The sequence below is a fragment of the Narcine bancroftii genome, chromosome 4 (assembly GCF_036971445.1).
Source record: "Narcine bancroftii isolate sNarBan1 chromosome 4, sNarBan1.hap1, whole genome shotgun sequence".
NCBI classification, from domain to species: domain Eukaryota; kingdom Metazoa; phylum Chordata; class Chondrichthyes; order Torpediniformes; family Narcinidae; genus Narcine; species Narcine bancroftii.
In genome coordinates, this window is record NC_091472.1 from 14,732,924 (window position 1) to 14,758,396 (window position 25,473).

At 39.3% G+C, this 25,473-nt stretch overlaps 2 protein-coding genes across 5 annotated transcripts in view; one reads left to right on the forward strand and one right to left on the reverse strand.

The window, feature by feature from the left end:
- Positions 1 to 18,961: 18,961 nt before the first annotated feature.
- phf10 (PHD finger protein 10) overlaps positions 18,962 to 25,473 on the reverse strand; it is a 95,955-nt gene continuing 89,443 nt past the window's right edge. For 2 of the 4 annotated variants that reach the window (XM_069930803.1, XM_069930804.1), the window contains exons 10-12: positions 22,318 to 22,426; positions 20,573 to 20,761; positions 18,962 to 19,206 (exon numbers count right to left, since the gene is read on the reverse strand). In XM_069930803.1, coding sequence (XP_069786904.1) covers positions 19,121 to 19,206; positions 20,573 to 20,761; positions 22,318 to 22,426 — 384 coding nt within the window. In that variant the 3' untranslated portion in view covers positions 18,962 to 19,120. Of the gene's footprint in view, positions 19,207 to 19,270; positions 19,358 to 20,572; positions 20,762 to 22,317; positions 22,427 to 24,132; positions 24,291 to 25,473 lie in introns of those variants that run through there. The other 2 variants (XR_011355548.1, XR_011355549.1) reach the window with 2 other exon arrangements.
- Positions 23,905 to 25,473, forward strand: part of LOC138760342 (endoplasmic reticulum membrane-associated RNA degradation protein-like) — a 157,987-nt gene continuing 156,418 nt past the window's right edge. Inside the window, exons 1-3 of the mRNA XM_069930796.1 lie at positions 23,905 to 23,984; positions 24,152 to 24,242; positions 25,291 to 25,419. The gene's annotated coding sequence lies outside the window, so the exon portion shown is untranslated. The remainder of the gene's footprint in view (positions 23,985 to 24,151; positions 24,243 to 25,290; positions 25,420 to 25,473) is intronic.

Consider the following 25,473-nt stretch of genomic DNA (forward strand, 5'->3'; position numbering starts at 1 on the left):
TAGCTCAAGCTATGAGGCAGAATGAGAATATTAGAGATATAAGGATAGTAGATGATGAATATATGAGATTAATCTATTTGCTGATGATGTTTTGATATATTTAACTAATCCAGAATGATCTTTAATTTACTCGCAAGAATGTTTAGAAAAATATGGTAAATTATCAGGATATAAAGTGAACTGGGATAAAAGCGAAATATTACCAATTTCTGATGGAAATTATGACCAGTTTAGACAAATTACTAAATTCCGTTGGACTGATGAAATTAAGTATTTAAGGGATAATGATTGATGTAAATATTCAATCATTGCATAATTTAAATTACGTACCGTTAATGAGAAAGATTAAAGCTGAGTTGATTAAATGACCTTTGTCATTAATAGGTCGAGTAAACTGTATTCTTTCCATGAATTCAGTATCTTTTTCAATCGATTCCTTGTTCTCTTTCGAAATCTTTTTTTCAAGACAAATAAAGAAGTTCGAGAATTTCTATGGAAGGGAAAATAAGCTAGAGTAGCGATATGTAAATTGACTTGGAAATATGCTTTGGGAGGGTTCCAATTACCCCATTATCAAAATTATTATGAAGCAGTTCAATTAAGATTTTTTAATCATATGTTAGCTGTTTTGTGCCCCCCTAGTTGGGCTAGGGTAGAATTGGCTGGCATATTGGAACCTTGTCCACATCAATTTGTACTTAAATTGAATTCTGTTTTATTACAGAGATATAATGTACCAATTTTGAAACATTTGTTAGGGATTTGGACCAAAAGGAATTTATTAATAGGCCCAAAAAGTAAAATATCGGTTCAAGCCCCAATAATCAAAATAAATTGATTCCATTTTCATTGAATAACAGATTTTTACGAAATTGGCAGATTAAAGGAATAAAGTTATTGCAGGATTGTTTTGAAGAGGGTAAACTTTTATTATTTAATCAACTTAGAGAGAAATTTGGGATTTCTGTGAATTCTTTGTTTATTATCAAATTAGAGCGTTAGTGAAAGATACATTTTAGAAGAGAAATGAAAATTCCTAAGTTAACGAAATTTGAGTTTATGATTTCTCATTTTTCAGATAAGGGTTTTATTTCAGATAAGGGTTTTATTTCAGAGATGTATGCCTTGTTACAAGATACTATGGATAAAAAAATGTAGATAAATCCAAGATTAAATGGGAAAATGATTTAATTTTCTGATATTAATCAGGCCGACTGGGAGATGATATGTTTTGATAGTGTGAATAAATTGTTTAATGTAAGATATAGTATGATTAATTATAATTTTTTGCATCAGTTATATTTAACCCCTGAAAAATTGAGAAAATATGGATTTAGTAATTCAGACTTGTGTTTTAGATTTGGATCATGTGTTGGAACTTTTTTTACATTCTGTTTGGCTTTGTGATAAAGTTCAATCATTTTGGTATAAAATTAGGGATTTTCTTTCAAATTTGTTTAAAATTCAATTTTTATTAGATCTCCAAATTTTTTGATGGGTTATATTGTTCCATTTATGGACTTGGGGTTCGATAAGTTTCAGACAGCATTTTTACATTTAGCATTGGTGGTAGCGCGTAAATGTGTCACGACTTTGTGGAAAGAAAAAGTTGAGATAAATGTAAATTGTTGGCATAATGAGTTGAGGTCCTGTATTTATATGCAGAAAATAACATATAATTTGCATGATAATTATGATTTTTTTTTGTTAAGATGTGGTCGCCTTACTTGAAATGTATGAATTCAGTAATATGTTTTTATTTTTCCTATTTTTTTAATGCTTCCCTTGTGAGGTCTGTTGAGGGTGGGGGGGAAGGGTGGGATAGTTGTAGTTCTCATTTTCATATTATGGATTTTGTAAAAGTTTTTGTTTTGAAAATATTAAATAAAGTTTTTAAAAAAGAGAGAGGGAGGGAGTCAAACAGAGAGGAGAGACACATAAATCAGTTCCTGAAGAACAAGCTGGCAAACTTTGGAAGGCTGCCTGGTCAATGGAGAAGACTGGCGGTGTGAAAGGTGACCTGAAAAAAAGAGGATCATCTGGAGAACCCTGAAGGGAGCAAGTTTAGTCAGCAAGACTGATTGAGAAGGAATCAGTTGCGGACGTCCTGGAAAAGAAATCTCTCTCTGAAAACCAACAAAAACCCTCCTGATTGGTAACCATTTGCCTGTTAAGCACCAAAGTTTGGTGAACTTTGTTAATGCTAACTTCTGTGCACAGTCCAAGAATTGCCTGCAATCAGTGAGATTGGACTGTGATCCAAAGAACTTTTCTAATCTTAAATATACATTACCCACACCCGCGCTTAGTATTAGATGGGGGATTAAGTAGTTAGGTAGGTTAAGTAATAAGTTAAAGTTTAATTCTGTTTTATTGCTTAAATATCATTAAAAACTACTTTAGTTTAAGTAACCCTGTGTTGTGGTGCATATCTATTGCTGCTAGTTTTTGGGGTCCTCTGGATTCTGTAATAATAGATATGTTTTAATGGAGATAAATTGTGGGTTTTTAGTGTAGTTCATAAACAAACACCAACACTTCACAACACAGATCTCATTATAATGCCAGAGCTCTGCTCAAGCCAGGCAGTCCAGGCTTCAAGTGCTTTTGCAAAATGCTTATAAGGACTTCACAAGTAGGTGTTAATTGGAGGTGTTAATGCTGTAGAGTAATTGTTTATTGTTTTGGAAAGCAACTGATGAATGGACTCAGAAAATTGGGTCTGGTGCTGCAGTCTGTCTGAATGCAGTTTACAGTTTTAAGAGGGTTTTGTGTGTATGTGTGTGTGTGTGTGTGTGTGTGTGTGTGTGTGTGTGTTTGTGTGTGAGAGAGAGTTAGAGAGAGAATTCAGTTCTACAGTTCAGCAGTAGCTGGGACTGGAACATGAAAAACCCAATTTTGAAGACGGGTTGTGAGTTCTTAATTCAGGCTGTTCATGCAAGAGGAGATGGCTGGGTGTATAATGTTTCATCTGAGATAAGGGAAACAGAAAAGGAACTCTATGGTGACCTGAAAGAAAGAGGTTATCATCTGGAAAACCCTGATGGGGCAAGTTTCTTCAGCAAGACACTGAAGTGGCTGATTGGAAGGAATCAGTTTGTGTCCAACGAACAACAAATCTCTCTCTCTCTGAAAACTAACAAGAACCTCCTGAGTGGTAACCATTTACCTTTCAAGCACCAAAGCCTGGTAAAGATTCATATATGTTAAATTCTGTGCACAGTATAAGAATTGCCTGATACCAGTGAATTTGGAGGAGTGAGAAGTGAGATTGGACTGTGAATTAAAGAACATTTCTGAACTTATACACACATTACATAAACATGCACTTAGAATCAGAAGCGGTTTAAGTTAGGTTAAGTTAAGTTAATAGTGTAATAGGTTAGAGTTTGATCCTGTTTTCATGTTTGAAGATAATTGAAAGCAACTTTTGTTGAAATAATAACTTGTCTTGGTGAATTTCTATTGATGCTGGGTTTTGGGGTCCTGTAGGCCTGTCACAGCCTAATTCATAATATTTTTGTTTAGTTTTCAATATTGTTTTTTCCTCTTCTATACATTTGTAATGTGTTATATCTCAATTTTTAAAAAAATTCTCTAATAGACTATATTTTTCTTGTAACCCTGTTCTTTGATATTCTTTTTCCAGTTTTGTTACATCTTTCTCCAAACCATCCAATTCGGTAGCATATTCTCTCTTAATTTTTTTTGTGTAAGAGATAATTTGTCCTCTTAAATAAGCTTTAACCGTATCCCATATTAAAAAATATCTATTATCAGTAGAAGAAAGATTAGTTTCACAAAATAGTTCTATCTGTCTCTTAATAAACTCACAAAAGTCTTTCCTTTTCAACAATGTGGTATTGAGATGCCATCGACACACACTTTCTTTTTTTTTGTTATAATAGTTAAAGTTAATGGCGAATGATCTGATAAATGCCTCACCAAATATTCAATTTTTACCACTTTTCTTTTTAACATAACATAAAATAACAATTTACAGCATGGAAACAGGCCATTAGGCCCTTCTAGTCCGCACCGAACCAAACACCCCTCTCTAGTCCCACCTCCCTGCACAATGCCCATAACCCTCCATCTTCTTCTCATCCATATACCTGTCCAACCTTTTCTTAAATAATACAATTGACTCCGCCGCCACTATTTCTCCCGGAAGCTCTGGATAGACATTAAAAAGCAAATCAATCCTTGCATGTGAATCATGTGCCCTTGACTAGTCTCTTTCTACAAAGTTAAGCTAGCTCGATATATCAATCAAATTTAAATCCTACATAAATGAGAGTGTCGGTTTTGCGGCTTTTGCCCTTGTCACTGTTCTGGCTAATTTATTCAGTATTGGATCTGGTCAGAAATTGAAATCTCCAACCAGTATACTTTGTCTTCCCACTGCTGTTTTTAAAAAGATATACATCAAAAGGCTTCATCGTCAAAGAACATATTTTTTGTTGCAGAATAAAATGTGGCTGCAGCACAGCAAGCTAAAATGGAGTGTAGGCATAATAGTGTGGAATATCTGCAATATGGGTTTGTATCAGCACCAAATAACCAACAGCAAACCCATGTGCCTGCTGTGTGAGAGTCTTTCCAAATGAAGCCATGAATCCTTATAGGCTTCTTGAATATTTGAAGACACTTTGATAAAGCAGGCAAAAAATTAGCTTATTTTCAGTCACTTCAAGAAAACTTCCAGAAACGGAAAACCATTGGAAATATGTTTGCTAGCACTTCACAACAGTCCAGTGGTGGTTTGACTGCATCATACACGCCTCATTCCTCCTTGCTAGATCTGGCAAGCCTCATACAATTGGAGAAGAGCTTATTCTGTCATCAGTAAGTGAGGTTCTGCAGACATTTTTACACCAAACGCCTAAACAAATTAAAGCTATTCCTTTCATTGATAACTCTGTTTAAAGAAGATTGGATGAAATGGCAGAAAACATTGAGGGAACATTGTGCAACATGGTTTGGACAACAGCATTTGGCTTACAATGAGATGAGTCCACCCTGCAAGGCCATGAATCTGCTTCTTGTTTATGATCGTTTCATCAGAGATGAAAGTTTACTTCCAAAGCTTTTATTTGCAAGACAACTAGGAACAGATACAAAAGGGAAGTCAGTATTTTGTGATGTTGAGAATTTTTTCAGAGAGAGAGAGCCATCCCGCTTACCATCATTCTTGCTTGTGCAACAGATGGGGCACCTTCGATGATGGGTCGTCATCGTGGCTTCATCAGTTTCTTGATAAAAGCTGTTTCTGGTGTGTTTACGGTGCACTGTGTAACCCACAGGCCACATCTGGTTGCAAAAACTATAAGTGGTTGACTTCACAAATCAGTAAGCAATGTTATCACAGCAGTCAAGGCACATGCTCTCAATTCCTGACTGTTTTGACAGCTCTGCACTGAGAATGATGTAGATTTAGAATGCTTGTTGTTGCATACATTAGGGTTAGATGGCTGTCAAAGGGAAACTGCCTGAGATATTTCTATTCACTTTTTAAAACAGTTGTTGAATTCTTCCAAGACTCCAATTCTGTTCTGTGTGATGAACTAAGAAACATCAAGCATGACATTGCTTCCTTGTCAGATGTATTCACAAAGTTCAACGAAGTTAATTTGCAACTGCACGGAAATTAGGTTAACCTTATCAAAGCCAAATCTACCAACCGTACTCATTATTTTAAGCATTCTGTGAAAGGACTGGATGGGTTAGAGTTTGTGAAATGTGTGCAAGATAGTTTTTTACAACAATATGTAGAGGTGCCGACCAGAGAAGGAGCAGTGTTAGATCTACTGTTGGCAAATGGGATGGGTCAAGTGACGGAGGTTAGTGTTGGCGAGCACTTCGGGTCCAGTGATCATAATGCCATCAGCTTCAATGTCATTATGGAAAGAGATAAGTCAGGGCCAAGGGTTGAGGTTTTTGATTGGCGAAAAACTAGATTTGAGGAGATGCGAAAGGACTTACAGGGTGTGGATTGGGACAATTTGTTTTATAGGCAGGATGTAGTAGAGAGATGGAAGTCTTTTAAAGATCAGATTTTGAGAGTGCAAAAGCTTTATGCTCCTGTTAGGTTAAAAGGAGGGGCAAAAGGTTTGAGAGAGCCGTGGTTTTCAAGGAATATTGGAAACTTGGTTCGAAGAAAAAGGGAGGTGTACATTAGGTATAAGAAGCATGGAATTAAGGAGATGTTTGAAAAATACATTGAATGTAAGAGGAATCTTAAGGAGAGGAATTAGGAAAGCTAAAAGAAGGTACGAGGAAACTATGGCAAGCAGGGTGAAAACTAATCCAAAAGAGTTCTACAAATATGTTAATGGTAAGAGGAAAGCTAGAGACAAAATTGGTCCCTTAGAAAATCAGAGCGGAAAACTGTGTGTGAAGCCTAGAGAAATGGGGGAGATATTGAACAGTTTCTTTTCTTCGGTATTCACCAAGGAGAAGGATATTGGGATATGTGAGATAAAAAAAGCAAATTGGGTAAATATGGAGAATATAGTGATTGCGAAAGATGTAGTGTTCGGGCTTTTGAGGAATATAAAGGTGGATAAGTCTCCGGGACCAGACGGGATCTTCCCCAGGACATTGAGAGAAGTGAAGGAGGAAATAGCAGAGGCTCTGATGGTAATTTTCCAAATGTCATTAGAGATGGGGATAGTGCCGGAGGATTGGCGTATTGCGCATGTGGTTCCGTTATTTAAAAAGGGTTCAAGGAGGAAGCCTGGCAATTATCAGCCTGTAAGTTTGACGTCTGTGGTAGGTAAATTAATGGAGAAAATTCTTAGAGATAGTACTTATAAATATCTGGATAGACAGGGTCTGATCAGGAGCACTCAACACAGATTTGTGGGCGGAAGGTCCTGTTTGACCAATCTGATTGAATTTTTTGAAGAGGTGACTAGGAATGTGGATGAGGGTAGCGCAGTGGATGTTGTCTATATGGACTTCAGTAAGGCCTTCGATAAGGTACCACATGGAAGGTTAGTTAGAAAGGTGCAGTCTTTAGGTATAAATTTTGAGATAGTCAAATGGATTGAACATTGGCTGAAAGGGAGAGGCCAGAGAGTGGTAGTGGAAAATTGTCCGTCAGGTTGGAGGCTGGTGACCAGTGGTGTGCCTCAGGGATCTGTATTGGGCCCATTGTTGTTCGTTATATACATTAATGATCTAGATGATGGGGTGGTGAATTGGATTAGTAAATATGCAGACGATACTAAGATAGGTGGAATAGTGGATAATGAAGAAGGTTTTCAAGAATTGCAGAGGGATTTGGGCTGCTTAGAAAAGTGGGCTGAAAAATGGCAGATGGAATTTAATGCTGATAAGTGTGAGGTGCTTCATTTTGGTAAGAAGAATCAGAACAGGACATACGTAGTAAATGGGAGAGCATTGATGAATACAGAAGAGCAGAAGGATTTAGGAGTAACGGTACATCGTTCCCTGAAGGTAGAAACTCATGTGAATAGGGTGGTGAAGAAGGCTTTTAGTATGCTGGCCTTTATCAATCATTGCATGGAATATAGGAGTTGGGAAGTGATGTTGAGATTGTATAAGGCATTGGTGCGGCCTAATTTAGAGTTCTGTGTGCAGTTCTGGTCGCCTAATTATAGGAAGGATATAAACAGAGTGGAGAGAGTGCAGAGAAGATTTACCAGAATGTTACCTGGGTTTAAGCATCTAGAGTACAGGGAGAGATTGGGCAGATTAGGTCTTTGTGGATAGACTATTTCTGTTAAGAGTAGGAGAGATTGAAACAAGAGGACATAAGTTAAGAGTTAAGGGGCAGAGGTTTAGAGGTAACATGAGGGGGAACTTCTTTACTCAGAGAGTGGTAGCGGTGTGGAACGAGCTTCTGGGAGAAATGGTGGTGGCAGAGTCAATTTTATTATTTAAGAAAAAGCTGGACAGGTATATAGATGAGAAGGTGGAGGGTTATGGTCATTGTGCAGGTGGGTGGGACTAGAGAGGAGTGTTTGGTTCGGTGCAGACTAGAAGGGCCTAATGGCCTGTTTCCGTGCTGTAATTGTTATATATGTTATATGTTATATAATAATGAACAGTGAGGGTGGGAGATGATAGGTGGAAGGGGGGAGGAGTCTACGCTAGGTGGAGAGAGAAAGGAAGTAGGAACTGGAATAGCTGGTTAAAGGGGGAAGGGGGGAAAGACAAACTTATTATTGGAATGCAGTGAACTCAATGTTCATGCCATGGGGTTGGAGGGTGCCCAGACAAAAAATGAGGCATTATTCCTCCAATCTGCGGGTGGTCAGGGTGGGGTAGTGTGAAAGGCCATGGACAGACATGTGAGCTTGAGAGTGTGACTCAGAATTAAAATGGTTGGGTACAGGGAGGAGGTGCTGGGTGAAGCGATCTCCCAATCTACAACCAGTCTCTCTGATGCAGAGAAGGCCACAGAGGGTGGACCTGTGCTATCAAGCAGAAAGAAGACACAAAACATAAACTCTGTTCAATAGGCTTTATTCTACATAAACTTCCACAGAGCTGGCTGTGAGAGTGCTGTGCAAAGCTCTGAGACTGACCTTGAGGGGTTGGATCTAGCTTATATCCTGGAGGGTGATTGGCAGCTGACCGGGTGGGGCTTGGTCCATTCAGGTTGGCTGATTGACAGCAGGCCAGGTGTTGCCTTTTCCTCCAGTGCTCTTCTGCAGGTACACAGGTTTCCCCCTGTGGTGTATCACCACAGCACTGAATGCAGTAAATTAGTTCTTTGCAGGTACAGGTGAAGTGTTGCTTCCATAGGGACCACTCTCTCTGTGACTCCCTTGGAAGGCTGAGAGAGGAGAAGGAAAAATGTGTCTGGTGGTGGGGTCCTGCAGTAAGTACCGGAAATTCCGGCGGGTAATGTCTTGGATTGGAGGCTGGTGGGGTGGTAGGTGAGGACAAGAGGGATTCTATGTTTATTGTTTCTTGGAGAGGGGGGGGGGTTAGGGCAGATGAGCAGAGCATGGAGGAGGTGTGGGTAAGGATAGAGTGCTGCTCCTCCAAGAAGGGAAGGTCAGATGGGATGATAAAAACCAGGTAAGGGTCAGAGTGGAAGTTGGTGTGGTGGAGGGTGTTGGGGGGAAGGGGAGGGTTGGAGATGTCAAGGATGGAGAAGTGGGAGAGGTTGGAGGGGGAGGAGTGTTGGGGGGGCATTGGCTGGGGACAAGGGTTGGGGAGGAGAGGGTTAGGGAAGTGCATGGGAAAAGGAGAGAGGGGGAAGAGAAGGGTAGAAGGGGGATGGGGGTGGAGTAGTGGGAGGTTAGGGAAGGAGGAGTTGGATCTAATAGAGAGATCATGGATCCAGATGCCGTCTGTGTCGGGAGCCACATGGGACAAGTCAGCGAGGAATGCTCCGGCATTTTCTGCAGGTCCAGTGCTGGAGTCGGCAGTGGTGACATCAGAAACTGCGGTGAGTAGGGGGTCAGAGCCTGGAATGGGGTGGGGGTCGGTGGCGTTGGAAGTTCCGTTGGGTTGGCAACCAGGGCCTGGATACTGGTAGGAGATGGTATCTGCAGCTCCGGTGAGTGGAGTGGTGGTGTGGTTGGCCGTGGCGGTGGTTTATAGTGTTAGACTATTGCTGTTTGAAATTTGCAGATGACCTTGTACCAAGAGGTGTGTGCTTGTGGCGTGTGTTCATTCGTTTGTTGCGTGTTCGTTCGTTGCATGTGTGCGTGTGCACTAGGGATGTGGCCTGGGAGCCAAGGGGGCGGCAGCCTGAGAATGTTTGGGAAGCACTTCATCTCTTCTCATCCCAGAAATCAATCTTAAAGCAGAATAATCGGTTTCCTTTGAAATGAGCATATGAAGGATCAACTGATCAATCAATATTATAAAACAAAAGAATATAAAATTCAAGCTGTTAAGCCTCTCAAGACACAATAAATATTTTGGAAAATACTCGTGCTGGAGGAGTATGGTAACAAATTAGTAGATTTACTAGCCAGAATTTTTCGACTGTAACCACTGTTGCATGATCTTAGGAGTCATACAGCAGGAGTAGGTTCCTTCTCTGTGTTTATTAACCACTTATTTTTTTTAATATTTATTTTGCAGGATCCGGGCATCAATGGTGTGGTCAGCATTTATTGTCACAATAGTTTAAAGAGGTAGGTTCTATGGAGCTTCATGAAGAAGGAAAGATCATAAAATTTCTTCTTTGTTAAACTTTTCATTTTTCTCATCATAAGGCATTTCTCTGCAAATCTTTTTCCAAACTCTCTCTCTCTTTCCAATTGATCAACTTCTTTAGTATAATCCTTCTTAATTTTAGCTGAATAACATTATCTGACTGTAGAGCTCGTCGAAAGAACCAAAGACTTGATAATCCAAACCAAGGCTTTTATTAGCAAAAGACAGGAGCTCTTCACAGGTGGCCGACCAGTCCGGAATGATCCGACCTGGCTAGGGACACAGCCCTTTAAGGCCCAGTCAGTAGGCGTAGCTAAGCTCTCAGCCAATCGGTGTAAGCACAGTCTAGATACTGTAACTATATACACTATATACATTGGTGATAGGTCTGTACTATCACACTGACCTCTTAAATAAGCTTTCAAAGCATCCCACAAAATAAAATTTATTATCCACTAAATTAAGATTAATTTCTAAAAATTCTTGAATTGGTTTTCTTATAAATTAAAAAAATTTAGACATACAGTAACACGTCCATGAGTCCAGGCTGCCCAATTTCTACACCCAATTAACCTCCACCCCCGGTACGTTTTGAACGGTGGGAGAAAACGAAAGCTCCCGGGGAAAAGCCATGCAGACACGGGGAGAAGGTACAAACTCCTTCCAGGCAGCGTGGGATTTGAACCCTGGTCCCAATCGCTAGCTTTGTGTTGACCACTGTGCCAAACATGCTGCCATATGAATGATTAAGACCAAATCATGAGAGAAATTAGGTAGCCCATCTCTCAGCTGAGTGCCAAAGCTTTCGTTCTGGATGTAGATTTTAGCCTTAACCTGCAGTCTCCATGATAACAGTTCTCAAAAACTGTGCAAGGGAGCCCTCTTCAGATCACCTTGAGTTTAAATACAAATTCTTGTCCATTGAAGTTAATGATAGTCATGTTGGGTCAGGCAGAATTTTTTTCTACCCTTTTGGGCAGTTACAAATAACCAAATAAACCCAAGTTGACTAAATGATAAATTATTCACTGACTCTACTCTGTCCAAATCTGAATCACTTATCAATTCAGTGCTCTCACTATGGGTTCAATTAATATTGCAATAAAGATTTTAGAAAGGAAACATGACCATAATTTTACTTTATATACAGCAAAGTTGTACCGAATTTAAATCCGAAGCATTATTCTTTTGTCTGAGCTTTGCTGAGGATTAGCTGACACTGTTAAATAGAAAATAGCATGGTCCAACAACTTCTACGGAAAGAAGAGTGAGCATTTCAGGTCAGGACCATCTTCCCATCTAACGAAAGGTTAACAATAAATTCTGTTTCTTTCTCCACCAATGCTGTATGATCTGATGAGATCTTCCAGCATTTTTGATTTATATTCCAGATTTCCAATATCTCCAGTGCTTTGCTTTTGAGTGTAAAGCTCTGTTGAAAGTCAATCTTTTGTCAGCATCTGTGGATATTTCTGCATGTTTAAAACAAGGGATAGATTTCTTTGTGTCAGGGGTGCTCCCTTGCTTGGAGCACAATTTTGTCCCATTTAATACACATTTCAAATCAGTTGAATTTGTGCTTATCTTCACATAATAGATCCTTGTCTAGTAGGAATGGAGATAATCCTGTACAAAGTTATTTTAGGGCATCAGTCATTAGGAGCAAACAAATTTTCATCCTGCTAACGCCAGCTGTATGCAGAGCGAGTGTAAAAATTAACCGAGTAGAGGTTGCCTTATATCCAAGGAAAATATTGCTTACAGGCACATTATCAATAAGCATAAACCTTACATTTCTAGACCTGTAGACTCTTCTGTCAATATCATTTGTCTTTCCTCCTTTCTGGCACATCATTGTCACTCAAATCCTTTCCCAACCTTTGTCCATTCCAGTAAGTCATTAATGTATTTTGGTAGCAAGTATCAACAATGTGGATTCTTTGCTTTATGTTTTCTTACTTGTCGCATCTTCTAACTCTGCTCTTTGGGCAAATACATTTTATTTTGATGAACACGCTTGATTTAATAGCACCGAGCACTGTTACACCGTTTGAACTATCAGCATATTCTGGCACTTCATTTTGGCAGGCTCAAGACAAAGCAACATGCAAAAGTGTTTGTGTGAAATCTTCTCAACGTTTGGCTTGTGTGGAGTATCCATGTTATCCACCCATACAGAAGACCTTTTCATGCGAAACCAAGTTTTCAACGGCAGTTGAGGATTCTTTTCATAATGAAAAAGGCCTTCATCAAGTCCCACTGACATTGATATGGTATTACAATTCATAAACAAATTCAAGCTACATTTCAATATTCTTCTTTGGCTTGGCTTCGCGGACGAAGATTTATGGAGGGGGTAAAAGTCCACGTCAGCTGCAGGCTCGTTTGTGGCTGACAAGTCCGATGCGGGACAGGCAGTCACGGTTGCAGCAGCTGCAGGGGAAAATTGGTTGGTTGGGGTTGGGTGTTGGGTTTTTCCTCCTTTGCCTTTTGTCAGTGAGGTGGGCTCTGCGGTCTTCTTCAAAGGAGGTTGCTGCCCGCCAAACTGTGAGGCGCCAAGATGCACGGTTTGAGGCGATATCAGCCCACTGGCGGTGGTCAATGTGGCAGGCACCAAGAGATTTCTTTAGGCAGTCCTTGTACCTTTTCTTTGGTGCACCTCTGTCACGGTGGCCAGTGGAGAGCTTGCCATATAACACGATCTTGGGAAGGCGATGGTCCTCCATTCTGGAGACGTGACCCACCCAGCGCAGCTGGATCTTCAGCAGCGTGGACTCGATTCTGTCGACCTCTGCCATCTCGAGTACTTCGACGTTAGGGATGAAAGCGCTCTAATGGATGTTGAGGATGGAGCGGAGACAACGCTGGTGGAAGCGTTCTAGGAGCCGTAGGTGATGCCGGTAGAGGACCCATGATTCTGAGCCGAACAGGAGTGTGGGTATGACAACGGCTCTGTATACGCTTATCTTTGTGAGGTTTTTCAGTTGGTTGTTTTTCCAGACTCTTTTGTGTAGTCTTCCAAAGGCGCTATTTGCCTTGGCGAGTCTGTTGTCTATCTCATTGTCGATCCTTGCATCTGATGAAATGGTGCTGTCGAGATAGGTAAACTGGTTGACCGTTTTGAGTTTTGTGTGCCCGATGGAGATGTGGGGGGGCTGGTAGTCATGGTGGGGAGCTGGCTGATGGAGGACCTCAGTTTTCTTCAGGCTGACTTCCAGGCCAAACATTAGACACAAAGGAAATATCAGAAAAGATGAACAGAGCTTGGTCAAGGAATGGTATATTTTAGGGAATGCCTTCAGAATTTCTGGAAAAGAGTTAAATCCAATGACAACAAGCAATTTCTTTTTGTTTATTTACAGGAATGCAGATTGAGTGGCAGTTCGTTGCATGCAATTACCAGACTGGGTAAGAATAGCAGATTTCGTTGAGAAAGGTTTGAAACAAGTGCATATTTCACCACTGAATTTAAAATTGCCCAGCCATCATGATGGGATTGGAAACATTTCTGCCTCTTCACTTCAGGTCCAGGTACACATTCACAATGTTATGGACTGATAATACAAGGAGAGATTAGAAAGAAAAATGTGAAATGGGTATGGGTAAACCACAGGGATAGGTTACATGAGTGTTGCAAATATCTGGAAACAGCTAATCAATATCAATTTCATCAGTGCAAAGAAAAAGAAAGCTTAGTATCTAAATAATGTGATATTGCAGAGTCTTGAGATCCAGTTCCAATCAGATAAACTGTGATCTCAAGCATAATTCGCCAAGTTTAGTATCAGCTGCAGTAAGTGATTAGGAAAGTCAATATAATGTTTTTACAATTGTTAGGGAAATGAAATACAAAAGTAATAAAATTATATCAAGCAATGAAGTGACCATGTCACGGGTATGGTGCATTGAACCAAATATTGCAACACAGGAATAGGCTTTTCATCCATTAATTCACTGATCTAAAGTCATGCCATTTGTCTGCACATAGTACTTATTTCTCTATTCACTGCCAGTCTTGATGCTTCTTAACTGTTGGCACTGTATGTGTTTCTATCAGTTCCCTCAGAAGAGCATTCCACTCTCTGTGCACATTAAAACAGGCCTCCGAAAACTTTTTAAACTTTCCCCCTCACCGTAAATATAGGCTTCTCGTTTTTAATATTTCCACTCTATCTCATTATTTTATTTATTTCTATCAGGTCACCCCCTCACCCTCCAAAGTTCCAGAGAAAACATCCAAGTTTGTCCAACCTCACCTTATTGTTCACCTGAGCTATTCTGCATCCTCCCAAACCTTCCTTCAGGTATGAATTTAGGAGAAAAAGAAATAATCCTGAAGGGCCTTGATCTTGAAGAGGATATGTCGAGGACATGTCCTTCTGTGGGAGAATCCAGAATGAGTCGTTACTGTTCAAAAGTAAGGGATCATCATTTAAGAGAGAGGGGATTTATTTTCTCCAGGAGGGTTTATAGACTTTGCAAATCTCTTCCTGTCAGAGGATGACAGCAGAGTCTTAACATTTTTAAAATAGGTGGATAAGTTCTTGATAAGACGGTAAAAATAATCACAATTAAATCAAAGTGACGCAGAGATTTCAATCAGATCAACCGTAATCTTATTAGATGGCAGAGCGCTCTTAATGGATCAACTGGCCAATTCACGCACTCCTTAAAACATTGGATTAGAATAAGTGCAGTGATTCAAACACATTTTGAAAATGTATTTTGAAAGCAGTTGAATGTGCATAAGATCAGAATTAAAGTGCACTATCTCAGGGAGATAGGACGTTGAAGGACATTGCAAGGATGAAGGGGTGACCCTACGGAGGAACTTGAAAATGAATGAGGGTTTTAAAAATGAGATGTGGCCAGCCTGGTTCCGATACAAGTCAAACAAATAGTGAAATACTGGTTGAATGGGACTTAAGGACTTAAGATTTAATCGTGCTGGCTAGATCATGTAGAATATGAGATGCTTCATCAAATAAGAAAGCTGAAATCTGTTAGAGAAAAAAACAAGTTGATGGTATAAACATAAAATAGGTATTTCAAACAATAATTTAAGTTAAATTGTTAGCATTCAGAATTATTTGCTTGATAAATGTATCCAATAAAGAGAAATAGCACTTTTTAAAAATGGCTCAACTTAACTACTTGAACATTTATCCAGTAATAAGAGTAGATGGAACGCATCCAGAAATATTTGAGGAAATGAGGGGATAGTGGAATGCTGTCTTGGAAAATCTTTCATTTTTCATTAAATACTGGAACAACATTGGATGACTCAAAAATAGAGTTTATATTCCATAAGTGATATTTTCAGGAGGGAAACTGTGAAATTTATTATGAAGGAAACTTCAATAGAATACAATAAGGCAGAAATTTCCAACCCTTCAGAACCATGATCCTGTTCTGGAAAATTGCTTAAAGAGCACATATAATGTCCCAACAACATGCAAGTCCTGAAGTAAGACTTGACACGTTATTATTCAGAGCCAAAAGCACTTTGTACCTTGAATAGAGGGAAACAGTCTAAGATATTCATAGAACGATTAAAAAAAAGATAGAGCCCTAAAGAGCTGGGCAGCCTAATAGAAGAGGCAAGTTATCATGCAGCATCTTGAAAGGACAGAGAGAGAAAGAAGGGAAGGGTTAAAGCAATCAACAGTAGCATGCTGATAAATAAGGATTTTTCAAAAGGCATATTGGAGTGGTGATCCTGGACAGCCACAATGAAAAAGGATATTCTAAGGTATTGTTGGATGGGATTAAAACTGACAAAGGCTCAAGGACAGCCGCAGGGAGAGGGAAGTTCCATCTTGCTAGCAGAAGCCCTAATTAAGTTCTCTCCGATGCCATGACCTTCTGAAGAGACAAGAACCACACCTCACCCAAGTTCAAGTTCTACCCCCAGTTATACAATTCATAGCACACGACACAACCCAGGAGCTCAACCGTCCTGTTCTTACCTTCGTACCAATCACTGATTTTTAAAGTGACTTAGTGAACGCTCAAAAGCTAGTTGCTCCTATCTGATGCAAATGCTGAAATGGCTCCCGTCTCGATTTATGCACTAGTTTTGACCCCATCTCCCTCCATTCAGCCTGCCACATCAGCTCTTACTATTGCTTTCTTCAATGTGGGGCTTCTGATTAGATCTTTGGGTGATACAACTCCTGGATCTTTTGTTACCCTATACTAGGAACCTGGCATGTACATATAGTATGACCTGCCACAGGAAAATGATTAGAATTGGAATAATGAGAGCATAATCACCTCCCTTAAAATACTTCTTATGTCATGATGTAGCTCTGATTTTGGAGAACCACATTTTCAACAGTAAATCTATTTGCAATTTGCACATAACAGTGTCATCTTAAAATGATTTGTAAATGGGATGACAAAGAAAAAAAGCCACGAGAATTGAGACTTATGGAAGGTGACCAAAGTGGTAGGCTTTGAGGAGGATCTTGAAATTAGCGCATGGAGGTAGTAAATTGAAGAACTATTGTAGAACATCCAATTATCATAATTTTATAGACAGCTGAGATGTTTAAAATAATATCTGTTTAATTGCATTGTTCAAGTTTATTATCACATGACCTAGAGATAGCGAAAAGGTTTGTTTTGTGTACTAACCAGCAGGTCTATCCATATGTACATACAGTAGAATAAAACGTAGAAGAGTTATCGTGAGAAATCAAGGGTAATATCACTTTATTCATGTTAGTTTTGTTCAGGAGTCTGATGGTAGCAGGAAAGAATCTGTCCTTGAATGTGGTGTATATGATTTCACACTCTTGACTCTTCTTCCCATTCAGAGATTGAAAAGTGGAGGTGGAGTGGGTTGTGTTTTTTTAATGTTGGCTGATTTTCCAAGACAGTGGGAAGTGTAAATGTAGTTAATGGAGGGAAGCGATGTTTGTGGTCTGAGGAGAGTTCACAACTCTGCAGTTTCTTGTGTTACGGATCCCCAAATGTTACGGGCCCAGAGGACCTCAAAACCCAACAGCAATAGAAATTCACCAAATTCACACAAACGGTTACTTAAACAAAGGTTGCTTTTAATTATCTTTAAACATTAAGACAGGATCAAACTTTAACTTATTACTATTAACTTAACCCCCTTCTAATTCTAAGTGCACATTCAGAAAAGTTCTTTAATTCACAGTCCAATCTTACTTCTCATTCCTCTATAGTTCACCAGTATCAGACAATTCTTATACTGTGCATAGAATTTAACATGAATTTCACCAGGCTTTGGTGCTTGAAAGGTAAATGATTACCGCTGAGGAAGGTTCTTGTTGGTTTTCAGGGAGAGATTGTTGCTTGTTGTACACAAACTGATTCCTTCCAATCAGCCACTTCAGTGTCTTGCTGAAGAAATTTGCCCTATCAGGGTTTTCCAGATGAGAACCTCTTTCTTTCAGGACACCACAGAATTCCTTTTCAGTTTCCCTCATCTCAGGTGAAACATGAAACAACCAGCCATCTCCTCTTGTATGGACAAGGGCTTTGAACAGGCTGAACTCACAGCCCATCTTCAAAATGGGGTTCTTCAACCAGCTTGTCCTGTTCCAGTCCCAGCTACTGCTGCTGAACTGTAGAACTGAATTTTCTCTCTCTCTCTCTCTCTCTCTCTCACTCAGAGAAAACCACATAACCCTCTTAAAACTGCATTCAGACAGACTGCAGCACTGGACTCAATCTTCTCAGTCCTTTCATCTGTTGCTTTCCAAAACAATAATCCATTACTCCACAGCCTGTCCAATTAACACCTACTTGTAGAGTCTCTATAGGCATTCTTCAAAGTTTTTGCGAAGGCACCTGGAGCCTGGACTGTCTGGCTTGAGCAGAGCTCTGGCATCTTAAATGAGACCTGTTTTGTGAAGTTTTTATATCTTTTTATGACCTACACTAACCCCCCCTCCCCCCCACACACAATTTATCTCCTTTAAAACATATCTATATACAATACAAAATATAACATAATCTGTCACACTTATGATCTGGGCAGAACAGCTTCCATACAAGCAGTAATAGAATATTCTTGATGGTACATCTATAGAAGTTGCTGAGGGACAGGGGGGACATGCCAAATTTCCTTGGGCTCCTGTACAAGTGTTGATGCACCTGCTTGGCCATTGGATCAACGTTGTTGGCCCAGGACAATAGTTGGAGATATTTACTCCCAGGAACTTAAAGCTGTCTACTATCTCCATCTAAGCCCCATTGCAGACATGGGAGCAGGCTCTTGTTGAGGACTTTGAGTAGTTCTTAGTCTTGCTGACATTGAGGGAGATTGCTATACATAGTACTTATACAGTAGACAGAAGTTACGTCCTTCGTGCAAAGGTGGGTAGAGGTGTTGAGACAAGTAATCTCAAGCACAAGGATGGAAGAAATCTAGTTGCCTTTCTGGAATATGATGTTTATTATTATATACATTCACTGAAATTCTTCCTTGCTGCAGCCGCACAGTTATGAACGATTTACCAAGAATATAAATAGAATTACAATGTGCTGAGATAATAAATATAAATATTCACAGTTCAAGTTTGTGCAAAAAAAAGGATAATTGGAGCATTAAATCTAAAAATATTTAGCTAATTCAAGCTTTCAGTACTGAAAGATTAGGGTATAAAATATGGAGTAGAGATAGATTTAAAAAAGGGTTTAGATGCACATTGCCCATAATTTACAAAGCAAACAAGAGAATTAAGGCCTTATTCATGAGACTGATTCACCTTTTCAGCTTAACAATCCAGTTTGCACAATGTCACCTAAAAATAAATCCACTCAACCACCTGCAACCATTTCAACCTGTCATTTTATTTAGTTCAAAATAATTTCCGTACAAAGTATATTTATAAAAACAGAGTGAGATCCTGAAAGCTCTTGTCACTGGTAAGTGACCAATGCTGAATTGGAGACTTTAATATAGCCACTATTCCTGGACTGGTTCCATCCTTTAACCTTCTTTGTTGCTCTTTCCTCTCCGAGACCCTTTCTTAGTTGTGGGAGGGACATTTGAACAGCAATCGCAAATCCAACGACCTGAAAGAAGGTTGGATAATGTTAAAAGTGAGTACTCACATAACTAGGATTACTGGGAACTTACTGTACTCAAAAGATCAAGAACACGTAGAGACTGTTCAATATTAGCTCTCAGTCTATTTGGCTTCCTTACAAATTGTTCACTATCAATCTATATAAAAAAGAAAATAAAAGAGCTGAAACTAATGCTAAATGTAAAACTTAAGTGGAGTTTTTAAAAGTATAAAAATCCCATTTGCCATGTTACCTGTACAGTAAAAATCCCCATTATATTGCACTCAATCAATTGGAAACTCAATCAACTAGCAATAAAAAATACACACAATTCCTTGGGAGCAAACATTCAGCCAGCGGAGTGCCCTGGTCATGCCCCGCCCACAGCAGCTGTTTGAATAAAGTTGAGTTTGAATAAAATGGTAGCATTAGAGCCGGCCGATGCTGCTTGCTGCTGGGGTGACTCTCCCAAAGCGTTTCCTTATCCCTTCCTGGTAAGGGATTTTATCTTTATTAATATTAAGCTTATTGGTAAGGCTTTATCTGTAAACTTGGAGGAGGGGTTTAATTATGACAGTGGTATGGTTAGCATAGCTGTTACAGTGTCAGCGAATGGGGTTCAAATTTAAAGGAAGGTGCACTGAGGGCCTGACCGCGACATTTGCGTGGAGGTGAGTCAGGTTGCACCGAAGGCCTGACCGGGACACCAGAATGAAGAGCTGCTCACCACTGGGGTGACTCTTTCAAAGTTAAGAGTCTATATCTTTACTACTATTAGCTATTACCTTTATCTGTCAACTTGAGGAAAGGGTCAATTATGATGGTTAGTGCAAATTTAAAATTTATAAGTTACGGGAATCACTTGATTAAAATGAAGTTTACATAATTAAAGACTACGATATAATTTTTTTCAAATTACTTTACATTTTGCACTGTCTTTTGTCTTTTAAATGATGTATTCTTAATACAGGTGTATTAGGCTCTGTAAGAGTGAGTCTCAGTCAACCGGAAAATTTGCATTTCCAGCATCTGTGATCCCTGTAAGTGCTGGATAATGGGGATTTTACTGTATTTCTTAATAGCATCATGAGTTATTCACAGTATTTAAATGCACAAAACAATTAACAGGACCAAGTCCTATGGAATCAGGCATTGTGTATTCCACAATAAAATAACTCTGTTCTTGCTATCAAGTCACATGCAAGTAAACCATCAATAATATTTTGGAAATGCACCAATCGAAAATTGAAGGTAGTTTTCTCGTGTATTGAATAATTTTATCTGTCAACCTTTCAGTCCTGATGATCGTTCTAGCTCACAGCAAAATATATCAATTAGGAGTTACTTTAATTTATTGTCTGATGCAAGTTACCTGAAGGGATGGCAGAGACTCCCACACAGAAGGTGTGATACCCACGGTCACACTTATCGCAGAACATCATTTCCTCTTCGTGATGCGGCTGACCACAGACGATGCATGTCTTGCATTCCATACATTGCCACGGATAGGTTTTTATTACAGCCACTAACTCCGAAAACATATCCAGACAGGATGGATGACCTAAGGGAAGCATCAGCATGTTATCCACTCAAAATAAGATCAGTGAAAAAGTGATTTAAAATCATTATCCTGAAACCTTTACAATTTCAGTAGCTACAACTTGCAAGTTTACTCTACATTTTTTTAAGTTAATGCTGAAACCTAAGGCAGAGAAAAAGGTAATTCAGCCCAACATATCTATTCCAGTATTTATCCTCCACAGGGAGTGGAACAGCATGGAGATTGGCCTTTGAACCCACTCAATCCCACTGGCCACTGAGCACCCATTTACAAGCAAGACTTTCATTGGATCTGTACATTATAAATGACAATAAACCCTTATTCATTCACTCATCCTCTGATTCGACACCAATGCCATTTTTTACAAAGTTCATCCCATATTCTCATCAACTTTCCCCAAATTCTCCCACTTAGCCTAGGGTCAATTAATCAACCAGCTCACATCTTTGGCACTTGGGAGGAAACCACAGCACCTGGAAGAAATCCCATCAATCACAGGGAGGACGTGCAAATTCCACAATGAGAGCGGCACAAGTCAGAATTGAACCTTTGTCACTGGAGCCATGAGGCAGCCATTCTATTAGCTGAACCATTCTACTACCGTTTGTCCCAAAAAAGCAACTCACTCTAGCTGCCAATATTAAAGCTCCTCCCTTTCATCTCACTGCATCAGCATCTTCTTACCTCTTTATCTACTCACATACTGAGTTAATTTGCTCTTAACATGATCTGAGCTGTTGAACCTCAACAATATCAAGTTAGTGAGATCCACATTAACCATAAATATGCGTGTATAATGTGAAAAATTTTGTACTCAAAGTAGGGGGTCGCATTATACACGCATATTTACAACAGCGCAAATCGGGTAGACAAGGGGAAGAGAGACGGAAGTGCGAATTGGGCAGACGAAGGGGAAGAGAGATGGCAGCGCTTATTGGACAGGTGAGGGGAGGGGGTCGAATTCTACAAGGGGTAAAATTTTTCTCCCTTTTTCCCTTCAAAAATGGGGGTCACATTATACTCAAAATGCATTATACACACATATTTATGGCAACCATCTTTCTCTATTCATTGAGATTTAACAGGAAGGGGCCTGGGAATGGATTTGTCACAAGTGAAAGCACATTCACGAGATCAGTCACAAAATTATTTTGCAATGTTAAAGATCTTTGTTGATTTTTGTGATAATGGAGACTAGACAATACACTTTAAGTTTAACAGAAGGATTTCTGAAGATTTATTTTGGAATGAATTGTACCTTTAAAGCAATACCAATTCCTCAATCAAATATATGAAAAAAATATACAGTTTACCCTTCAGGTCGTCTTCTCTTACACACCAATACCCAAAAGTAAAAAGATATTTGCATATTTTTATTTGTATTGTACAACTGAATGATTTATCACGAGTAATCTGAGGTAACAATTCACTATTAACAGACAAGTATCTTTTTAGCCAGTTCACTGACAATTATTTTCAAAGCAAAGATGTTTTCAATGCATGAGATGTTACATTCAAGACAAAATGATTTCACTGGCTGACTCAGGCCAACTTACCACTATTGTCGCACTGGGAGCAGTGTATGAGTGCTTCAGGTTTGTTTTTCTTGTTGGATTCTCTACCCTTTAGACAAATCCCACATATTGCATTTGGAATGATTTTAGGCTGGAAGGGCAATAGTTAGAACAGCACTGTAAAAATTATGTCACTTGAACCTGGTAGTCCAGAACACAGAGTAAGGGCTCAGCAGGTGCAAAGAGAATCCAGGCTTTAAAAGATTTTCTTTCTTCTGGATACAAAATAAACAAACCAGCAATCTAACTTAAATAGTGATTTTACCTTAAACGCTATGTTATTAACCTCATAATGGTACATACCAAAAATAAACTGCTGATACAAGTACCATATATACTTGTAGAATCATCAATTCCGTGCAATAGTCGAAACCTCCTCCCCCTCCCTTTTGTGGCTCAAAATTGGGTGTTTTATATGACCCATGTAAATGTTGACCCCCCCCCCCCTCATTTTTGTCTCCAACTGCCTGCCCATCCGAGCTTCTGACATCCTGGCAGCGGACACAAGGCCTGGCCAACCGGAGTTCATGACGTTCTGGCCATCTGCCCATCCAAGCTCCCAGCCTCAGATCCTCCCCCAACTTGCTGCCCATCTGTGCTTCTGACGCTCTGATCACACACTTACCACCCTGTCCCGACCATCCAAGCTCCTGATGCCTGAAACGACATGGGTACTTCATGAGGTCATAAGTTTGATCCGCGTGTAAAAAAAAAAATTAACCCCCCCTCCTTTTTTGGCCCAGAAAAAATTGGTCCAAAAAATTTGATGATTACACGAGTATATATGGTACATTTCGAGCATGCATAGATAGAATAAGCTCCACCACACAATCTTGGGAAGAACAAAATTAGGTTAAGACTATATAGCATTTACTACCAAGATAGAAAACCACAAGTAATGATGTCTACAATGAACAGTAATTAGGAATTCAGATGATGCATCCTACTTTGGAATCAAGCACAGTAAAACAAGGACATTTAGAGAAGAGATTAAAACCAAATTTATATACTTGGAAGCATTTTATTCCCAAACTGCAATTTTCTAAGGAATGAAAATGCACACAGATATACAAGCTGTGTGTGTTCAAAACATTGCATCCCTCACATCTGCATCAACTTTACTATATTCAAGAGCAAGGCTTTTCCTTTTAATGATTAGGAATCAAACTTCTCTCAACAGTAATTAAAGTGAAGCTATCTATTTATAAGAATTTATAAGGGTAGGAAGTAGAAACGAAAAATTGAGCCGAACCCTCTTAGAAGCAGGAACAATCCCCGATATAATAACTCTAACAAAACTGCAACCAATCAACCAATTGGGAACATCATTAGGCGATACGATATACACCCCTCCTACCTCCTGAAACAATTTGACCTATAATTACAGATTATTTCATATCTAAATAACACAAGTAGAATGGTTCATCTTTAGTCCTCCATGAATTTTTACCATTCTTAACGCAGAACATTTATGATGGTTTACACAGGTCACTAAGAGGACGAATGATCATTATATTTTTAGGATGGCAAGGAACAACTGATGATTACAAGAATCAGAGTCAATCTCAGCTAGAGTTAAACAAGAAAATCTGCAGACGCTGGGAACAAATGTGCTGAATCTCAACTTACAATCCATACGAACTAATACGGTGAGGGGACTAAGGGTAATTTATCTAAAGGTGGTTGGGAAGGTGCAGCACGAGGAAGAAGGGAAGAAACAAATATAAAACAGTTAAAATACAAGACAGGAAGGTAGCAGATGGAGTATTATAGAGGAATGTTTGGCAGGAAACTTACTATATTATGTTTTTTGAAGAACCTGCAATGACCGAGATTCCAGTTTGGACAAGTCCAGTCCTGTGGTTGGATGCGTTTCCCCAAGCAATGAGCCTACTCCACTTAGTACGGTCAGTTGGTCTCCATTTAAGTACAAACCGGTCATGAGTCCCTCTTAACTAGTAAACATCAGGGGTGTGACAAGAACACAAATTCAATGATTCCATTAAAAAATATGGAATGTAGAAATAGGAACATTCAGAGGGATTTGGGGCATCTTTGTATTCATGGCAAAAAAGCAAATACATTAATTAAGAAGGCAAATTGTATTTTAGCATTTATTGCACAAAGTTGGGTGCAGAGTAAAAAATTGCTTCAATTGGATAGGGTTTTCCTGAGGCTACAAATGGTGTACTGTATGCACAATTAAGGGCATAGTATACTGGGTTTAGATTAATTCCTGAGAACAGATTCAATAGAAATATTCTAACATCCTCTGGAGGCAATCCCATTAAGAGAGATTACATTTTGTTAGGGAATCAAAGGATAATATACACAGAATAGGAAATTGGATTTGATCAAGTTCAAGCATAATACTGAGCGGCAGAGTAGATACGAGGGTCAATTCGCCTACTCCTGCTTTCTAACAATGAAAACCATCTGCTGCTTGCTTTGTTATCCAATTTTGAAAATAATTTAAAACAGTTTGATCACGTAAACACCTTCATTAATTAAAAGAAATGCTTCAGCGAATATGCGGTTTCAAGACAATTGGATAATCACATTGTCTGTCACGCCTGGTAATACCACTGGCACAAGTGACTGAAAACTGAAGAACGTATGGTGTGTAATCATTCCTCATTCCATGCTTAGATTGGGGGGAGGAGGGGGTGCGCTGCTTCACTTCTAAGTTCTACTTCCTCTGCTCTTTACTAAAGACAAATTATACAATGGTGTAAAATTATACAATAGAAGCTTTCTGTAAGACCAGACATACTGTACACCCAATCCTGCATCCAGCTCATTGGTTGACATCAAGTCGTCAAGCATAAGTATGTAAAGTTGGAGATCATTAAACTAATTTCACAAATTACCCCAAAAACTTTAAATCAATTACATTCTAATACCCTTATGCAGCTGTTATCATCATCTAAGCATTAATTTTTTATCTCAATTTAGACATGCAGCATGGTAATACCTATCTGGCCCAAGAGCCCGCCCTGCCAAATACACCCACTTGACCAATTAGCCTCCCACGCTGTTGGAATGTGGGAGAAAACTGGAGCACCTGGAAAAAAACCCTCGCAGGTTTGTACGAACTCCTTACAGACAGTGGTGGTTCGAACTCGGGTCGCTGGCAAT